Source organism: Acanthopagrus latus, chromosome 9 (assembly GCF_904848185.1).
Source record: "Acanthopagrus latus isolate v.2019 chromosome 9, fAcaLat1.1, whole genome shotgun sequence".
Lineage (NCBI taxonomy): Eukaryota > Metazoa > Chordata > Actinopteri > Spariformes > Sparidae > Acanthopagrus > Acanthopagrus latus.
In genome coordinates, this window is record NC_051047.1 from 27,337,412 (window position 1) to 27,359,016 (window position 21,605).

General features: G+C 42.4%; 1 protein-coding gene and 1 non-coding gene across 35 annotated transcripts in view; one reads left to right on the forward strand and one right to left on the reverse strand.

Annotated features, from left to right (window-relative positions):
* clasp1a (cytoplasmic linker associated protein 1a) overlaps positions 1-21,605 on the forward strand; it is an 80,900-nt gene that overhangs the window by 12,613 nt on the left and 46,682 nt on the right. For all 34 annotated transcript variants that reach the window (XM_037109828.1, XM_037109819.1, XM_037109822.1 and 31 more), the window contains exons 3-5: positions 19,351-19,429; positions 20,393-20,496; positions 21,067-21,158. In XM_037109828.1, the coding sequence (XP_036965723.1) occupies positions 19,351-19,429; positions 20,393-20,496; positions 21,067-21,158 (275 nt within the window). The remainder of the gene's footprint in view (positions 1-19,350; positions 19,430-20,392; positions 20,497-21,066; positions 21,159-21,605) is intronic.
* On the reverse strand, positions 18,843-18,969 carry LOC119026525. The gene has a single exon (XR_005077177.1). It is a non-coding gene; the product is annotated as a U4atac minor spliceosomal RNA (small nuclear RNA).

Below are 21,605 nucleotides of genomic sequence, written 5' to 3' on the forward strand. Positions count from 1 at the left end.
TGCCCTGCAGGGGAATATGACGTCTCAACAGGATATTGTACAACAAATAACGTGGCCTATTAAGGCAAGCAAACCATTTCCCTCTGGCGACATTTTAAGTGCTTACCTTGGTCGGCTTTGGTCTCAGTACTGCTAAATGTGAGCCAGATACTTGAGACGAGCAGAAGTAATGCGGCTGTAGTCCAATATTAACATCAGAATATTTAAAACTTTAGGTCATCATGGTAAAAGGATCATTAAAGCTCCACTTGCCCTCTTCACTCTCTCTCTCTAATCTTCTAATTCATCCTTAATGTGCAAAGCATATAAGCATGGATGTAGGGATCAAGTTTTATTGGCTCCCAAATGATCTTAATCCTCAGGTTTCGGCCGTTGCTTAGACATAGTTGAGTCCTTGTTTTTTATGAGCTACTTGATCTGGTGGAATACTGGTGGTCCTGCTTCTAGAATATCACATTTATAAGCATGAATTAGTGATATGATATGAATGAAAGATTAACTTGGACTGAGTGACTCCTATCACTCTGTTGGAGTTGTCGGGAAGTTCGCTGTGATTGCACGATGATGTTACTTTGTTGAGGTTCTTTCCCACAAGTTACCGACACTTTTACACCAAAATTGGCTCTGGTTCTTGAACCGGTTCTGTTTAGAAATCTTGGACATCTGGCCAGCATGATGCACAACACAGAACTGTAGAATATGTCACGCTCACTTCAACTCCAGCTTTAGGTCAAGAAAAAAAACAACAGCTGTTCTGGGAATCAACCTTTCATTTTGAACCAATTTATTTTTGGTGTAAACGCTTCAAAATTAGGTCCACAGACCTGAAGAGAACCGGTTCCATGATGGTGGAAAGGTCCTGCAAACGTGAAGAGTGTTTTTCTACGCTACTCACTGGAGTTAAGCATTTCCAAGTATTGCAAAAGTATTTTTTGGGCACTCAGCTGAAGGGCCACAACACTGGTAAATTAAGCAGTAGATCTATTTTAAATATGCCTAAATTGGTTCTGAAATCACTACGGAAATGCACAAATGTACAATTATCTGCTGCTGCCTGGAGTCGATTGACTGAAGTTCATGATCTTGGTCTTCGATCAAAAACTGATTCAGAAGAGAACAGTTAATCAATCAAAAATTATAGTGTCTGCAAATTGGATAATGCATTTGGCTGTTTTGCGATTTGGATGATATTTAGATAAATAATGCAGCACTTCTGCTTTTCTTTGTTTAATATTAAATTGACTATCTTTGAGGTTTGGACTGATGGAACATGACATTAAAAGACATCACCTTTGAGAAGTAGTAGTATTTTCTGACATTTTGAAGACCAAACAACTGACGGATCAATCTAGAAAATAATCAACAGATTAATCGATAATAATAATAATAATCGTTGGACTTATTTTACGAGCACCCCATGATAGTCAGAACTAGTCCAGATATGCCAGATAATATTTAGATTGATCCAAAATACAGTTGAACTGAGTAGAATCAAACTGAGGGAGACAGACCAGTAACACTGGCAGCAACTATTGAGCTGTCATGATAAAAAAAAAAAAAAAAAAGAGCTGCAACACATGTAATTTTTCCTGCACTTCACACTCTCAGTCTCACAGTTCACTCTTTGCCAGATCTGAGATTTTGACTCTGCCAAAGATTCCAGAGAGCTCTGTGAACCTGTAGAGACGCTGTAGTTCGCTTGTAACGTGTCCTTTAGCCTTGTTGTATTTATATTTTCATAAATTAAAAACATGTTATGCCCCTAAGTGTGTCAAATATTCCTCACAGATTCAAAAATGGTGTCAGTTTTTTTTTTTACTATTGTCTTGAAGTTCCAGTTTCGTGACAGCACTAAAAGACTCTGACTGTCAGCGTGTCTCTCTGTCGCTCCCTCATGGATTTACTTGATCAATAGCACTTCTCTTTCATTTACTGCGTGAGGATGTCGTGCAGGTCTGAAGTCAGTTTGAGTGCCAACAGCAAACCCTTCAAGAGACTCCGTAACCTTTTGCACAAAGCTTGCTGTAATACTGCAGATTAATCAAGCTCGTACAGCCGACACACACCGTATAGATACAACAACACACTTCTGTTACTGTGTTGATTCTTGTTGCTCTTTGGAGAGAAAAGATAGTCTGAACATGCAGTGAGCTCGCTGTTTGCACACCAGGTAAACCTTGAGCCTCCATTTCCCAAGTGAGCCGGTCATTTCAGCTCAAAGGGGGGTGGGGGGGACTTTGGAGTCTTGGCATGGCCCCCACGTTAAATGTTAATCCTAAACCTCGCTCACTTTGTGAACCCTGGGAGAGCAGAGATTTGTGCAGAGCTCAGAGGAAAAAGCTGCGACAGACAGCGAACGCTCTGCTGTTCATGAAGGGAAGCCTTCAAGATGATACAGAGAGTGTGTGTTCAGACTCTGCTGTGGCATTTGGCTGATTTATAAAACCCAACGGTGTGTGAGAGAGATGTGTGGGGGGTTTGAGGGTGGTTGTGTGAGGATTTATGGTTAAAGTGTGAAGTCAGGAGGTTTATGTGTGTGTATGCAGTGTGTTATGAATGAAGCAGACACATGTTGTGTGTGCTGTGAGGGATTTGGTTTGTGATATCTGTCTATACTAGTAGCACCAGCTGAACTGGGCCGAATGTTTTTGATTAAAAATAACTTTATATTTAACTTTTGGAGAATAGTATTCATTTTATTTCATTTGTAAGTATTCTTCATGTGATTCTTGTTTGTCGGTTAATACATTTTCTATCGGTTAAATTCTTAACAGCGATCAGTGATTGATCATGAACATCCCTTGCACCTGTGCCCACCTCTTCATCTCCAAAATCCCCGTTTCCAGCTGAAATGGCCACATAGTGCATTTTTGTGCAGCGCTCTTGAATGATTCAAGCTGAAAATCTCTCTACTTTTCTGAAAGTTTATTTCTTACCCTCAGCGATAATATTCAGTGTTTTTGCCTCCTCCGGATCGTGTCATGCACCCACATCCTCCTCGCTCTGATGTCCCAATGTCAAATATAAAACAAACTGATAGTAAATCACAAAGGAGCGTCGACTGTCAAGATATTGTTGTCATAGAGAAAAGATGCACATGCAGCTCATCTATCGCTTCATCTCGGCGCTCATGAGTGCACCACCATGAGCTGCACAACAAGTCACACTTTAGTCCCACTGTCTCCAAAAGTGGAAGCAAAATGCACATAATGTTCGCAGTCTGTAGCCCTAAATATAGTGACATAACATTGATTTTGTTTTTAAGTGAAACTAGGTCATCTGTGATATTTGTTGTTTGAGTTTAGTTCTGATGACAGTGTTTTGTTTTCGATCTGGTTCGAGGTTCTGGAGCTAGATGCTGTCCCAGCATGCTTTGTGTGAGAGGTGGGTCACAGCTGTGTCTTACAGAGGATATTCTTTTTTTTTTAATTTATTCAAGTATAATATACCTAAAGATCTCAGCCCACATGGGTTTTAACAAAGTATTTCCATTACAAAATGCATCAAGCTAAGGGAGGAAGCAGCTTCTGAAGGAAATGTATGCAGGCTGCAGACAGAAGGGGGCTGACAGTCTACATGATCTAATCTTTAATGGCAGAATCAAAATTAAACTAACGATGCACTTGTTTGTTAGCTGTGTGGTGAAACTCCCTGCCTGCGTTGATTATGCGCTCTCTGCAGAGTATAGCTGCATGTACAGTATCTGTGTGTCCAACAGCATCAGAGCCAGCTCGACAACAGGGCTGCGCCATGATGTAGATGACGCAGCATTGGATAGAGAGGGAGGAGCTGAGAGGAGGAGGAGGAGGAGGAGGGCAGACAGAGTGTAGTGATGGACCTCCTGCCGATGAGAGCCAGCGTTAAAGCACCCAGCACCTGGATCCATCCCAACTGGCCTGTTTTCTGTTTTCTGTGCTGCATCACTCCTTCCTCTTCTGTCCGTGCTCCTCTTTGTTACTCTGACTTTCCTCTCTTACCTCTCTGCATCTCTTTATCACAGCCAGCCTTATTTTTAAACCCCCCCTCGTGTTGTAAACCTTTCTTTGTTTAATCTCTCCCACCGACTGCAACCTCTGCTTTCCTGGCCTATTTAGAGACGGCGGTGTGTATGAGATGATCTCTCTTTGTGTGTGTCACCATCATTGTCACCGACACAAGCTGTAAAACCCTCCTCTCCATCACTGCCAGTAAAAAAACCAAAAAAAAACCAACCCTCTCCAGTGGTGAGATCCTTAGTGGCGCCAGCCTCACAGCCGTAATCTGCTCTTTTATTTAATCTGCTCAACTCAAGGATTTTATTTCCTTTTTCTCTGAGTTAAACCAGCATTTCCGTGTGTGTGTGGCAAATCCACCGTTTCACCAGATCCCTGCATGCCATTTGATGCATGTACACTTCATTTAATTCTCGTGAAAATATGTATTCTTTGAACTTGTAAACAAACCAGCGCGACTGTCGAGCAGTGGGGCACGGCGACCCTGTTGGTCTCCCTAAACGCTGTGACTGTAAATTGAATTTGAAATTCCACTCGGCTACAAACGGTCGGCAATTAATGAGCACAACTGTCTGGCAGATGGGGAGAAGAGATAGACCACTGAGTCTGTTTAGGCCGGGTCGGTCTGCCTCTGCCAGCACACTGAGAGATGAACGAGGGGCCAATAAATCTTATCAGCGCTGCAGTTGGGCCTCAGCGGGCAACACGGCCGATGCATCTGTTTGGATTATGTACCGTGCCATTTTGGCCGATATTGATCCAATACCGGTGTGTTTGGTGGAGGTGCTTAAAGTTACACAAGTTGCTTGCAGTTTCTGGATATTGACCACTTTTTAAATTGCATACAGGTGTACAGGAAGCTGCTGGGAAGTAGCAGGATCCTGTTTCTAATCAATACATTATGTGGTATCAGATCGGGAGCAAAGACTCGTGTACTCTCTGATACTGATTCCAGCATTTCTCGTCGTATCATCAAGGGAGCGTGATTGTTATTTTCACTTTTATAAACTTAAAAATGAATCAGTTAATTGTGAAATTATCTATACTCGGTAATGAAATTAATCCTTAATTTCAGCTTTAGTGTTCTTACTGCTGCTCTGCACAAGTTGTGACTGATCTTCTTGTACGACTTTGTTATTAGAAGAGTGAAGTTACAACATTTAGATGAACTGGCTGATGCAGAAGGCCGAGGAGGTTTGTGGTACGTTGGTCGGTCTCGTGCAGGTAAAAATGATACCAAACCAGGCAAACTACATATTTTTATTTTTTCTAGAACCGGTTTCTAGCTCTAAGGGAGTTATTTGAATATGATTGTGTGAAGCTCTTATTAAGACAGAGGTGCAAACTTCAAAATAAAAGTAGAAACTGGACTAACCTTACTGTTGCTTCTGTTGTGTTGTAACATCCGTGGGAATTAAAGCAATAAAATGTGAATTGACGAGGAGGAGAGAGTGAAATGAATCTGCAAAAATGGGACAGCAGATGATTAGTTTTTACGTGCCTGTCTAAGCAAAAAAAAACCAAAGCATTGTGGGTCTGAGGAGATGGATGTTGACATCTGATATCCGGGAGATACTATGCTTCCCATCCTAGCAGAATTTAATGAACTGAGGGAAAACCGCAGTCTAGACTCGCGCTCATATTCATGTGTAATGGTTCATGTTGGCAGAGATGGTCGAACTCTTTTCTCCACAGCTGATGAAACGTTCTAATATGATACGCTGCTACAGCTGTCCGATCCAAGAGCTAATTATGTGTGACTGAGTTGTTTGGACGCCTGCTTCTTCCTCATTCCACCCGCTCGCGAGGAGGAGAAAACAAATTAGAAGATCGGTTTCTCCCTTTTCTCAGTGCGGCTCATACCAGAGAACACCAGGTGAGGTCACGGCGAGGGCGTGATCACAACGCCCTCGCCGTGCATACTGATGTAACTCCCATGCTTTTTATCCAGATCGTTGTGTCCTGTCCCTGCAGGAGGAAGTCACAGCACATTACAGCTGTGAAAATAGAGGCCTTTTTTTTTACGCTCGTCACAGCTGTGCCTTCTTGCGCCTGAACAGAAAACCTGCAGGCTGTGATCAGCTGAGCATCAGGGGGGTCTCAGCTCAGATCCACATCCCAAACATCAAAGCGTTGAATGTACAGCTTTCTGTGTGACGGCTTTGTTCCCGTCACTGTGCGTCCTTCAGAGATCAGTGCTCACATACGGAAGGAAACCCAACACAAACGCACAAGCTTGTTCACTCTTCATCAGTCTCTTTGTTGAACTCTTCGCCTGCCTGAGCAGCGCTGCGTCATGCTGTCGAGACTGTAAACGCCCCTCTTTTGTCAGTGTGAGTTATACACTCAGACAACACACAGCTCATGAAGACGCTGCTGGGTCTTTATTGTGATCACAGACAGGGAAACTTCAGGTGTAGGGCTCATTGCATGGGAGAAATAAAGAATAAGAAAGATAAGATATATAAACATGTAAGTCTCTTTCAAAAGCCATCCAGGGTATTAAATTTTCTTTTTTTTTTACAAATCCTACAGTTTGCCTTTGATTGTTTTTGTAGGAGACTTTCTTTTTTTATTTTTAGATCCCAAAATATCCACCAATAGATAATGGGGTAAAAAAAACTGACAGTGGATCAGTGCACAATAAATCATTAATGATTTTCTCCCTAACATCCTCCAAATTTGCGTATCCAACTATCTTTATCTTCCGGTCTCCTTGTCCCCGTCCCCCAGAATGTCTCCCCCTTCAAACCACGCTTGGTATGTTGTTTCAGGAACCTGTCAGTCGATCCGGAGTCAGAGACTTTGAAGTTGTCACTGAGTGTGCAGCGTAACACAGTAACTCCCTTGTGCTGCAACGAGGCACGTGGCTTTGTCCTGTACCGCCTGCAGCCTCTCCTTAAGCAGCAACTGGATTACATCACCGTGAGTAGCACTCATGAGTGACACCGGCTCGTCCCCTCCCTGAGCACCAAAATAAACAGTCAACTCTGAACACAGTAATGACTTGTCCACCTCTGTTATCAGCTGATTACCTGCTACGCCAAACTGAAACTCTTGTTTGTAGACCAGCGTGCAAACACTGGAACTTGCGAGCGGTGGATCGGCTCTGCATCTGGTTTCAGAGACAAAATAGAGAGAAAGTTGTTGTGCTCTAAAGGTGGAGTTATAAAAAGAACACAGTGTCCGGGCTCCTTAATTTCTGTGGGATAGGCCGACTTTAATTGGTCTGCATGTTGTGGGTGTTGGTGAGGCCTTGTTGCTTCATGCACCAGCAAGACTATAAGAAAAGGATTAAAGTTGAGTTCAGGTTGAGGTTTGGAAAATTCTGAAAACACTGCACATTGGTTTACAATTATATGAGGAACTGTCACAGCCGCTGTCATTTTATCTTCTGTCTTAATGATCAAGAGATAAACAATTTTAATTATCTGTCAGGAATTTACACATGCACAGATTTAAGTGGCTAATATGAGTGAATGAACTGAGCTATGTAAATTGTACTTTCATCAGAGGATGACGTGGTGTACGCTACGTGGCTACGTGGCTACGTGGCTACGTGGCTCTGACACACGGATGTGGAGGTAAACAACCCAGGAGATAAAATGTAGAGAGGTCTTCAGGAATTACTTTCGATAGGGCAAGTTGTCGCGCTGTCCTGTCCAAAATGTGTTTACAGGCATAGAGGGGAGTTTATACTCTGGAAAGATTAGAATGATAAAGCAAAATTCATTTAATGGAACAAAATTGAATGTCTGTGGTCACAGTGAAATGAATAATGGTGCATTTCTTTAATGCAGTGTGATCTTCGAGCTGAACATGGCCGAGTGAATCACACGGTTGCGTTGTTCCAGTTGTGTACAGAATTTATATTAGGATAATCTCTTTTGTTCGAGCTGTGAAGGGAAGGTTGCGCATTTTCACAGCAGTCGGTGAAGTGTTGCTTCGGTGACACCGACCTGCTCCAGGACGCTGCCTCCCGCCGAGCTGCAGCTCCTCTTGGGAATATAAAAAAACGCGTCGCCCTCAGAGGAGCGTGTGATGAGACAATAACCCTGTAACACTCGGTTTTAATCCTCGGATTATTCTCCTGAAATTCTAACAAGTGCCTCCCTCCTGCCAGTTTTACTTTGATCTGCTCTCGTCCATGTCGTGCTCCACGCCGGCCCACCGGAGCTCTAACAGCCGTATCATGTTATCAGTTTGGCCATTTGTTCTGCCGAGTCAGCAGAGCCCAGGAAGGAAGCCGCTGAGTGGATTGTGCAGCTAATGTGCTCTGTCATGGTCCAAAGTGGGCATTGTGGAAGAGTGCCGTGTCACGGACAAAGGAGTGTGTACAATACAGAGGCGTGTTGTCTTCATATTACAGGAAGCCGTGCTGTGAGGCAGATGTGGGAATACTTTTCATACCCTGTGGTGATGATCACGACAGCTATGAGTCTGTCTTTATTACGAAGCTGTGAAATGTGTTTTACTGCAGCAGTACAGGGTTATAAACTGAGACAACCCCAATGCATGTCTGCTACATAAAGGTAATCGATCATTTTAATCACAGATTGCCCTGATCTTAATCAAAAAAACGCAAATCTATGAGTTTGACCTGAATCATCTCATACCTGCGTGAGTATTTAACACTCTGGACCTCATTGATTTGACACAGTGATCTGCTGACGAGTGGATAACCAGTTAGGTAAACATGCTCCTGCAGGCACAAAGATAAGACAGTTTTGCTTCCTTTTTTTTGACATGATCATATTTAAGACCTCTAGTTTGACCTCCTGCTCCATTCTTATGCTTATATATCTGTACAACACAAGCTGGTAACATGCATGTAACTCATGTAAACAGCATTTATTGTTGATTTTCTTAATTAGGCCTCATTTTGAATGTTGCATTTTCAATTATGACATATGGGATCCCAGCGTTGTTCTTGTTTTATGAGTGTTCTCTGGACATGTACGCAGCGTGGTCGGATTATACGCCTCTATTTTGGTTTTTCAGCAGTTTGCCCGCCTGTTTACAGCAGACAGTCAACTCTGTGCATTGTAAACAAACCAGCCGACAGTTTAAAAAACTGAGGCGAGAGGAAAACCGCCACAATTCTGGTGGCAAGGAGAAACACACCTACTTTTAACCAATACGACTTAGATATCAACAGGTTTTTGGATATGCGTAAATATCACAACGCCGACTTCTTCAAGAAGTCATCGCGTTAATCAGAGTATATGTGACAAAACTGTCGCCAGTGGAAGAAGAACAACTCTCACATCCCTGCTGGACGATTGTTCGGCCTACATCACAGTGCCGGGTTTAAAAGAGCCTTTGTCTTCACCCAACATGTCATTAAATTAGCTGTGTTCAGTCTCAGAGGTTTGAAGTTAGTTATCTAGCCGTTCAGAGGTAGCTAAGCTAACAAAACGCACACAATGGCATGATGTAACAGAGTGTCTTTGGCTCAGCTGACTGATCTGGTTTAATAAGGAAATAATAAACAGGACATGGAGCCGCAACAAACTTATTTTCATTTTCTGTCCCACACGTCACAACAACTTCTTCTTCACGGCATCTCTGAGGGGACACACAACATTTTTGTGCTGTCTAGCGATATTGTCATTGAACAGCGATCGGTAGTCGATGACCGTCAGCCGTCGTTTATTGGTCCGACCATAACTGCAGGAGTGCAGTAACACCAGTTCTGCTGATTGTTGGCTTCTTTCTGGTTCCCATGCTGAATAACTGCTAATTAATCTTAATGACCTGTCACTAAAACTGTCCTTGTTTCTGTGGTTAACCATAAAAATGTGACTGAACACACATGCTGACAACATTATACTTTACTTTAGCACATTAAAGGGTAATCACACTGTCAACCACAGCCCAGCACAGTTTGTCATTCACTTTCTCAACCCCCGTGTCCTCCTGAGAACAGTGATTCGTTTCCCCTAATGTGACTCGACAGCGTTCCTCGCTCGTTGTCGATACAGTAAGTACAATAAAGTGGTTGCTAGGATTTCTGAAATGCGAGCAGTCAACACAGAATCAACAGTATTTATAGGTGGTAGAGTATTTTTCCGAAGCTCCTCTCGAGGTTTCTCGTGGAAACTGTCCTCATGACTCCTGCAAGTTGCCACAGTACTGTCACAACACTTCTGCACAATAAGGACGCTCTTTGTTCTTGATTAGTTTGGATTTGTTTCACAGCTACTTCCCTGTGTTCAACTCTGTAGAGATGAGCTGAAGAGGACAAGCGTCAGCAAATTTAAAAGATCATCATCTGATGCTGCTGGAGAAAATGAGATTTAGTAACGCATAAATCCAAAGAAAACAGTTTGTTAGATGTGCTGTAAAATGTGCTCCGCAAAACTCACGTTAAAACCAAACAAAGCTAAAGCTAGCTTGGGATAGCCAGCTAGCTTTAGGTCCTACTTAACCTAACCTGCATCCTCTGTGACCTTCATCAGTCCAGAACAAACCACCACCTTCGTTTCTGCTCTGTTGTGCGTGAGTAATCTCACTGCGACATCCTGAGTCAGCTCGTCTCTCTGCCTCCGTGTCCAGTTGTTTTTTGGTCGCCACGCTCATGTGCTGCCACTTTCATTAAGTCTGTCGCCTGCCTGCAGAGTGATGTCCGCCTCTATCCTGTCTGGCAGGTGTCATGACAGTGTATGCACAGGCACCTTCAGACACCGACTTTGTGTTGGAGGCTTACATTTTGCAATTCAGTCCAAAAAAAGCTCCAAAATTCAGTTCAGGTCCACACAGCTGAGTGTTTATTTGACTTCAGTGCTGCTTGTTATATTTGAATATTAGTAAATATGAAATAAATGGATTCAGATAGAACCATTAATGTGCTGAGCTCTCCAGTCTTAACCCCTGTTATTTTCTGTGTTTGCTCTTTCAAAAACCCCCCGAAGGTTCCAGCACCAGCTCTAAAACACATTCATCAACAGAACTATAAGTGCTGGCTTGTCAAGTGGTATTAAAATGCGGTTGTTCCATCTATTAAAGCTGATACGGGCGGTGTGTTTTCTCTGAGTGTGGTCTGATTTGCTGCTGCTGTTTTTAATCATCTGCCCGTGGCGAACGGGACTCATGAGCGCCCCGGCTCACGTCACTGCCCGTCCCGTGGTTGCCGTCTGACGGGCCGCAGCTCTTCCTCTAGGACACGTTTGCAATGGGCTGCAAGGAGACGGTTTCAAAATAAACAGACATTTAATTCAACTTTTAGTTGCGGCAAGATAAGAGCAGGAAAAAGTAGCTTTCTTGTTTACATGCTTTAGACCGATTTTTCATTTCTAGCAGCCTTAAAGGGATTCTGTGGATCTTCTGGTGTTGTGCTGGTCGTTTATGTCAGTGGACTCCATTTCTTCCGCATTTACTTGCTCATGCTAGTGGGAAATATTTGTCAGGAGAGTGGACAGAGGCAGTGAGACAAGGGACTTAGAAAAAGTGCATAAAGTCACTTCTTTTGGATTTCTTATAAGTAGTCCACAGGCTCGTACAGGCAGCTTAGAGAGGCATATCATCATGTGACGGATGCTTAGCAAAGATGGTGATTTTATTTTTAATACGAGCTCACAGAGAGTCAGAATTAAGAAATATTGCACTTGTAAACACAGCTGCTGTTTCACAACGTGCAAATGTCAGAAAAACAAACAAACAAAAAAAGGGACTTGATAAGCCAGGAAACATACCATTCTTTCTAGCTGGAGCTAATAAATTAGTGTGAGCTCTTGATTGTGTTTTAATGGGAGACGGTGCCTGCTGCGAAGTCATCAGGGTTAACAGGTGGGTGTTCATCAGTGGATTAGCTTAATCTGCCATCATTAAGGCTTGCACTTAGCCGGAGAAACAACAAAGACACTGCAAATGTAATGTGTGCAGAAGACTTAAGTTTCTACCAAACCTTTTGTCTTTTAACTGACACACAGATGTGTTTCTGAACTGTTACTGTTTGCTTGTCTTCCTGTTTAAGATCCCCATTATGTAAAATGTATAGTATTGATTGAAACTGAAGGGACTGTGAATATTTAAACCTCTAAATCTTCTCTGAATCACTACACAAAGGTTGCCAGACATTTCTGGCAGCTTGAGGAAGTCTCTGGACTTGTCTTCCAGCCCCTTTGGGAGGAAACTGAGTTTTTTTTGAAATCCAACGTTGAATTTATTGTTTTTCTCTTCATATATAACACACAGTTCACAGAGGCCAGACACACACACACACAAGATTAATCCAATATCTTGCAGGTTTCTTTATCACTCCAGTGCCAGTATGCCTGCAGGTTATCTCACCTTCCACCTGCCCATTTTTCCACATTAGTCCTTCTGCTCCTCCTCCTTCCTTCACTCCTGCTTCTCCCACTAACTCCTCTGTCGTCTCACCTCCTTCTCTTGTCTTGTGCTGTAGCTCATGTATTTGTTTACTACTGTTGTCAGATGGAGCTAATGATAGGGCCGTGATTGTGCTGATTGTTGAATGCACGAGTGCGTTCTTCTCTACAAATCATTATGCAGCCTGAGCGACATCCCCTGCAGCTGTGTTGTGTTTTCCTTTGTAGTTTTATTGTGTTGTACTCATGCAAAAGAGTTGATTATACAGAGTTTATTTTTATAGAGTCTGTCCTTTAAAAACTGTGTTGCATCGACTTTTCTACAGCCGCCTCTTTACACTGAGTCTATTTGTAGACTCACCGCATCGACAGATGTTACGGCGCTGTATATGTGTTTATGGTTCATATTTATGGGTGACAAATTAGAGGAAGATCATGAAGACATGAAATGCAGACACACATGTGCAGAGGAGAAGGTTTCACTGAATGGTTTGAGCTAGAAGATGATGAGAATCACATGTTGTGGCCGATGTAAGAATCCCAGCGTGCCGTTACTTCTTGAAACCAAAAAAGACAAAAACGTCTCGTCTTTTTTGGTTTTCCAACTGTCATTTTTTACTTCAGCTCTGTTGGGAACCCTCGGTGGTGCAAATGCATCGTCCCTATTTCTTGGATGTTTTGTTGCATCACAGATACACAATTTATTACTCTCCCAAATTACATAATGCCCCTTTTTAAAGAGAACATTCTAAGATAATCGCAAAGTTTGGTTTTGGCTGGAGGTGGTTAAACACTTCCATTTGAACACAATGTATTTGAACTTTAACAACTGAGAGAGGCAGAGAGGGAGGGAGGGTGCTGCATCAGGATCAGTCGCAGTATGTCTGGAGGAGGACGCTCTCGTTTTCACCGCAGGAAGTCAAGCATGAAGTGTCGTCTCTGGAGGAAGTCAACTGGAAAAGAGCGATGTTTTTGTGTGTGTTTGTGTGCGTCTCTGTTTTCTCTGTGTGTCGTATTCATGTCTGTGTGTGTGTGTGTGCTCTGCGCTGTCGGCTTTTTCTTCCATAATGAGTGTTTACTGTACATTCCTCCGTCTCGTTGCCACCGTGCCGGGGGTCAGAGCGCCGCTGAACGACGCTGAGTCACTGTGCGGTCACTGGTGGCTAATCGCACCTCGGGAATATGATAACACCACTGCTGCTCTCTCTAAATGCCGACATAACATGAGGAATACCCACCCCACCGTCTCCATAGGGAGTGATTCAGTCAGCAGACATCTACAGTATGTTAGCTGGTGCTGAAGCATGTCAAGACTCTTCCCTCGTGAAACGTTTAGAGTATTTTAGATTTCCTGTGTAGAATCAGGACAGAAAGCTTGAAAATGTACAGTTTGTTTAGCTAAATGACTCTTTGCGCCCTTTCTGTGCCATAAGCAGACAGCGTGCCTGTAACTTTCATTTACCTAGACAGAGAAATCGTTTGCATACAGGCAATCCAAACATTTGATTTCATATTTTGCATAAAGCAGTTAACGGTCACGTTTCAATCAGAGCCATGACGGAAACTTGATCCGACAGCTGCCTGCAACTCAGACACAAAAGAGACGGAGACGGGCTGTAATCTGCAGCGCATTTTAGCTCTCCTGTTTCTTTATCTACAATAATAAGCACATGTCCCATCTCGTGTGGAGCTTTAGGGAACAAAACACCAACAAAGCAGGTTAAGGTGCACCTCTTTTGTTAGGTTGAGACAGACAGACAGACTGTGTGGTCTGGATCCAGACATGGCAGCATAAAAACTAGAGCACCTCGAGTCTCTCATGTTGAATTTGCTGGTTTTAAACTCAAAAAGTTAACAAGAAAAAAATAGAGATAACCCTAACCCTGATCATATAAAGTTTTGATCCGATGGTTTATGTGTTTCTGGATCCAGTATGCTAATAAAGTATGTCATAGTGAAAATGAAAGATTTGCAAGAGGAGGCTGGTGATGTTGTGCTGAATCAAAAGGTACCAAACATCTGCATGGTGAAACATTTTTAATGGGGCAAAATCAAAAGTATTCAAACAATAACCAAAACAGCTCAAGACTTGTACTGTGAATGTTAACATCTTTCAGTGAAGGTGCAGGAGGATTATAATCTATTTCTGCAAACCTCTGCAGGACGGTACTTGTCATTGTTCAAGATGTTGCAGCTTAGCTTGTGTTCTTTTTCCTAATCTAATTTTAATGTATTTTATGTGTTTTCATTTGGCTCCAATATGCTGATAAAGAGGAACAAAAAATAATTGTCAGATCTTATAGTTGATGTGCTGAAACCAAGATACATAAAAATGTCAACATGAGTCAGCTTAGTTCACTTTTGCTGGATGATTTGGGTTTTTTTTTCCTGCAATGACACTGCAAACCAAATTCTTGTTTATGAGTTACAGTTATATCTATGTTTTAATTTCAGCTTGACACTGAAACTAGACTTGATGGAAACGTCCCACACATCAGAGTCCAGTCAGTCATGTGTAGCAGGAGGCAGGCAGGGAGGGGAGGGAGGTCCAGGTATGCTGCGTAATCATAAAGCACTCTGCAATAAAACTACAGCCTTCTGTGTTCGTCTGTCATGATGTCATTTTGGACGAGGTAGAGCTGTCTCGTAGTGTCTGAGCTCTTCTCTGCCCGGTTGGATTTGCTTCTTTTTAAACATCTAAAGCCTTTTTGTGAGCATAATTCGGGAAACTGAGGCCTCTTTGTGTCTGTGATTGAGCTGATAGCGCAGCACATCCAGCCGCTCTCTTGATACAGCGAGAATCACTGCAAAGAAAAAGATGGCAAATGATTGTCTGTATGTGTGTCTGCCTTTCCCTTTTTTTATGTCTTCGTCTGAGTGTATGTGTGTAGTGTTTCCACTGGTAATGAGATGACAGGCTTGGTAGTGAGCGTGGAGACAAGAGAGAGAGAACTCCTTGATTTAATTTAAAGGCTCCTCCACATCACAGACAGATGGAGGAACGGGCCGCGGTCGGCGGGTTTTTCCAGCAGTTCTCAGGATCAACAGACACTCAAGTTATTGGACTTGGATTGATGTTAGTAGGTTAGTTCAATCAGAAGCCGAGCTATCGTTTTTTTGGAGCAAGTATTCCCTTTTGCAAGTTCCTTAAATCTTTCCAAAAAAAAAAATGTCTGTAGTTGTTTTTTTACCATGCAAACAAGAAAGAGCACCTCGACAGGCAGTAGAGCTGATAATGACTGGTTGACAGCCACATTAACTTACTCTCACTGTCTTATTCTTATGATTGATGGTGTGTTCAGACATGTAGCTGCAGGATTTGTAGCTGTCAGTCATTTTCAATAAAAAAAACAAAAAACAAAAACCAAACCCTCCTCCAAAGGACACTCCAGTGTCAGACGTCTGAATATGGGAAGAGTAGAGAAAAGTTCAGATGAAACAGATTCTTACATAACTCGCTGCCCAATCGTCCGACCGGAGCTGGATATGAGTACATACATACCCAACAGCTACAGATTGAGTCAAAGGCAAGAGACAACCTGCCGCTTTGCATGAGTTTGTTTGAACACATGATGAAGTTTCGGGACTGAACATTGGTGTTTTCATAGCGGTTAGATTCTGATTGGATCAGAGTGTGAGGCGTCGTAGCTTTCTGCCTCGCAAAGACCTTTAACACTTAAAACCTTTCAAACTACGAGAAACAAGAGTCCTGCTGCATGATGTTACACTGACAAGTTGAGCTTTTATTCACAGATTTTTAACTTCTACCCAATCATACTTGTAGTTCACGGAATAGATTTCAAGATTTTATTGATATCTTTGATCTTTTATATGTATTTTAAACGAATCATGATAAGCCGGTGTGCTCCCGTCCTTAGTGGTTGTTCCAAAACTGTGGCTGTTAGATTTGTGTCTGACTTTATCCCGACTTGCTCTGGCTGAAGTTTTTGGAGCCAGATGCTGCAGAACAGCTGACTGATTTTGACTCGACAGTATGACGTTCTATAGAAACTTATGAAGTAGTCAGGAAGGCTACATACATCTATATTATAAATGGCACACAATATGTCATTGTTCGCCATGTTGTAGTAGTATAAAACATCTGGTAAGTGGGATGTGAGGCTTTTTAAAATGACATCTGTACAGATGTGAAGCCCTGGCAGTCTAAATATCTGACAGATCAATAATGAAATCTGTAACTGTTAATGTTTTCAGTGCATCTGTGTAGTTTGAGGGACAGATCTGCACAGATGTTTCTGTACAGAAGCAAACTGATACGAAGCTACCCGCTCGTAATTAACAACAGTTGAAAACTGCTTGCAAACTGACACACGAGTCTGATGAAGTTGCTGGAAAACTGTCCGACTTGATCCACATCCACTCGTCCACTTTCCAGTCGAACGGGCCTTAAAACGCGTCACTCCTGCTGCACTCTGTAGTGAGCAGCGGTTAGTGTTTGTGCTGCGCCGCCATTGTTTTGGAGCAACCATTTGAATTCTGTCCATTTCCCAAATATTTCACTGTTACGGTGGTGTTCTCTCCACCGTCAGGACCCATCAGACAACATCTTCTGCTCTTATTATGGGGTGAACATCACAAATAAATGGTGATTTTCTGAAGGTTTTCCATCTCTTTTCCTCTGGAAGCATCTAAACTTGCACACTGAACAGCACATAAGAATAATAAAGTCTGTTCCACAGTTGCCTTTTTTTAATGATGTTTTTCCAAAATGTGCTGGTTCCTAGAAAACAGAGACGAACCCGGTGCCAGAGCCTCACATGTTTTTAAAAGGTCAGGTTGTGGAAAGCCTCAGGCTCAGCCCCCCCCCCCCGCATTTCAAAACAAAGGAGTCACAAAGAGAGACCGGTAGCAGTGAAATAAAGCTGAATCGACTCTGAAATGATGTGTTGATAACCATGTTCTCACAGAATAAAGGTGAACGTATGGATATCCAGGTCAGGATTGGGGTTACACAGTCATGATTTCCACTGCAGTGAGCAAAAACACTGCGCATCAGAGGAGGAGGAGGAGGAGGAGAAATGAGAACATGGCATGTCGGTTAGGAGGATTTGGAAAGGGATGATGTCTGTGAGATTTGGGTCTAGAGCCTTGAGGGGGGTCATGTGCGTGTATTTGTATTTTGGGGGTGACAGCAAAAGGGAGTTAGCCATCTGTCTGCAGAGAGGAGGAGCCTGTCTGTCCTCATCTGCACTGCACTGCACTGTGCTGTTATTCTATCCAACTTTGACTCAAACACAGTGTGCAGCTGTTGCCACGGTCCTTCTGTGACTCAGCTTCCCCCCCCCGAGAGTTCAGAAAAGGAGTGTTTACCTCCAGTTGTTATGCGAAAGGTTAGGAGGACCTCCTGCATCGATCTCACTCCGAGAGGAGCTCAACCTAGATGTGAGATGACCTTTTTTTCAGACCGAGAAGTGGAGTTTCTGTGGAGGTTTAAACCCGTGGTTAAACTCTGCTGAGCCCTCTCGGAGCTCTCATCGTGTCTTTGTTCGGGCCCTGTCATCAGTCTAATTACTGTAATTCCCTCCAGTTGGAGAACAAAGAGATCTGATCTGAGGATTAGGTCCATAGACACCGGGACCTCTCTGCCTGCATGGATGCTCACTACCTCTTCACAGTGTGTGATAGAGAGGCTGGTATCAACACGAGCCATCCAGTAACAAGTGGACGGCTCTAAATACAATTATAAATGTCCCCATAGATGCATTGAAGATGGATTTTAGATCCAAATCTCTCTCAGGCTTATCACATTTGGTTTTACCATCCACCCTGAGCAATCCGATCACAGTGGGCAGCTTTAAGCCCGTCAGGTCACACCTAGCATTGACATTAGTCTTAACATTTGCCAGATTAACAAGAGTGCCCAAATACTCGAGGATTGTTTTTTGTTGACAGCGTTTTGCAAGTTCATAACGCTTCTTATAATGTGACTACTCACACACACTAACCGATATAGACTCCTTTAGTTGTCATCTGTTGAGAAAGTTCCCAGACTCCCTTTAAAAAGTGCTTTATTTTGTGTGTTGCTGTGTTCGGAGTAACTTTACGAAGATTGTAAAACTCTGTCTCTGACTAATTCTTGATTAATCAGGCCCTCTTGTTAATTCGGCAAATGTTATGAGGTTCTGTCTTTGTGCAAAAAACGTTGTGTCTGTCTGTTGTCGAGGTATTTACATGTGTTTATTTGCGAGCAGATCAGAAGCGGTCGCAGTATGAACTGAAGGATATCAGGTCTGAACTGCTTCGGTATAAAGATGTGGCTCCAGCGTTGGAAGTTGGAGGACAGGAGAGAATGAAGTTGCATGAGAAAGAATGGAAATGTGTTCTCTGTGTCTCCTGATGCAGAAAACACATTTACAATATAAAACCTGCTTAAACTTTTGTATATCATTGTGTATTATTTTGTCAAAGTTCTGCTGGTTTGCTTTGAAGCCACCAGATGGCAGTGTGACTATTTTTATGATATATACCAGTATTAATATTTTGTATTAACATGATCAGGGTTTCCAAAAATTGCACCATGATCTGAACCGGAGTCCAGGTGATGCGTAGGTGTTGTTATGTTGTCAGCAGGGCTGCTCTCACTATACGTTCATTGAGCAGCTCACTCACCCCATGACAAGGAAAGATGCAGGATGAGAGGCTGAGTTTTTATATCAATGTTTGGTCTGTGAGTGTTCAGTCGCGGTGCAGCGGTCATGACGTCATCTATATTCTTCTCATCGAGTCTCAGGTGTGTTTGTATTTGATGTTTTGAAGGTTTATAGGAGGTCAGTGTTGTTAAAAAGCCAAGCAGAGGCTTATAGATATAAAACTGATATGTTTACCCATGATGCTTTGCAGCACACCTTGAATACAGCCAAGATGGGCTCGTCCAGTGATTATTGCTTTAATGTGTGGCTATGAGAAATCTCCGTGACGTATAAGAAGATTTATGAGGTTTATTTTGCAGGAATGTTGTTTTAAAATTGCCTTCAGATGAATTTATAGTTTTATTGTGTCTCCACCAGGTGGCTCTGCTCGGTTTGGACCTCTTATCTGCCTTAGTGACGAGGTTACAGGAGAGATTCAGGGCCCATGTAGGAACAGGTAAGTCTGAAATAACTACTTCTACTCATAATATAGATATTTAAGTACATTTAACATTAGACACTTGAGACTTCTTTGCTACAGTATTTCAACACTGTATATTTACTTCTACTCAAGTGTGACTTTAGTGTACTTTATACAACAGCTTTTAAATACATGTAGACAAGCTGAGACAAAAGAAGACTTAGTTACTTGTCCTCCTGTGAGATCTGAAGGAGAATAAAGACACTATTTTTTTGTGAGGTCAGATTCACATCATCATTCAGTTCTCGCCCTCGACAGCTGACCTTCTTCTCTATAAATTTAAATAACCGTCTTGTCCCGGTTGTGTTTCTTTGTCTCCTCACTCTCACCTTGACTGCCGGCCACTCTCTGTCCTTTCAACCTTTTCCCACTTAGTTTGAATAAGAAGCAGTTCATTTGCAATTCTGATTTCCTCGTCCTGGTCCGACTGAAGTTTCGAATTAAAAGCAGCCTTTCTGAGTTTTATGTTAAATTTGAAATGCAGTGACGTAACATTCACTTGTAGTGCAAAATGGGTACAAGCAAGCATAACTGATAAACTGATCCATAAGTGAATAAATAAAGCAGTTCTCAGAGGAAAATAATAATAATGGTCCCAGAACCCTGTTTAAAGCTAGAAGGGTGGCAGGGTCCGCCACATATAAACAGAGTAAAACAGTGTGAAGTTGTGTCGTCTGTTTAAGGTCAGTTTGTTTATTCAGCTCATTCAGTCGTGAAAACAACGAGAGTCTGTTTATTTGGTTTTTTTAGGCAGAAATAAAATCAACCAATGAAGATTAACATTAATATTCCCCCCCCCCCCCAAAACTACATAGTGCACCTTTAATTTATAGGAATAAATACATTTAACGAGGAACATTTTGGTAGCACGAAGCCTTTCATCCATTCACTGTGTCGAAGCGTTTCTTCAGTGTTTCCTTCCGTTCTCTTCCTCCTCAGTTCTGCCCAGCCTTATTGATCGATTGGGAGATTCGAAAGACCAAGTGAGAGACCAAGACCAAACACTGCTGCTAAAGATCATGGAACAAGCCACAACCCCACAGGTAAACACACACACACACACACACACACACACACACACACACACACACACACACACACACACACACTCTTACATGCTTTTCTGAGAGAGGTCATTATTTCCGTGAGTTGAGGATTTCCGCACACAGCTTGGATTAATTCTCAAGACGATTAACGTCGATTTGCTGCCAATTTTGTTTTTCTTCTTCTGTGTTTCCGTTCTCCTGAAGAACGGCGAGTAAATCTGCCTCATTTAGATCTTCGCTCGATAAAGCTCGTTACTGAGGGAGCTGCTGCAATTGATCTAAATCTCAAACCTCCCCAGCTCACCCCGGTTAGCTGATACCCCACTTAGATGCATCCAGGCAAACAGAACAATCAATTTATTTACCTATTGGTACATTGACCATGACAAGTTACAGTAGTTCAGGTCAGGTTAGATAAGATTATTCTTTGTTACACCCACAACGGGGATATTTGCATTGACGATCTGCGTTCTATTTCCTGTCCTGTAATGTTTGTTATTGCACTAACCCATAAATAACCATATAAAGCACGTGTGCATGTTGTTTTTGTGTGTGTTGTCGCTGCAGTACGTGTGGGACAGAATGCTGGGAGGCTTCAAACACAAGAACAACAGGACCAGAGAAGGAGTGTGCCTTTGTCTCATCGCCACGCTGAACACGTGAGTCCACACCACAAAAAAGATAAATAAAATAGATCCAGGAGGAGAGATTAAATAAGATAGAGAGGCAGTGATCCTGGAGGTGTGAAGAGTGAGGAGTAAGACGTCTCTGGCAGAGAGAAAGAAAAATATGATGTAACAACTAATATTTTATCAGTGATTTCACAATAAAACTCCCTGAAATTCATATTCCCAGTTGTTTCATTCTGCCATATTTCTAATTTCCTCATGTGTCAGATTCTTGTTAAATATGGAGGATTCATTCTGTAAGAGAGTTACAGGTTCTTCAGTTGAAGGGAAACTCCACCCTTTAGTTACAAACTATTCTAATTCACCTTACAACTTATACATTGATTGACAAACGTGTATAGTAATTGTGTAGTAAGACTCTAAGTGGTGGTGATGTTTACGTCAAGCAACCGTGATGTCGTCTGTTTATAACTATGT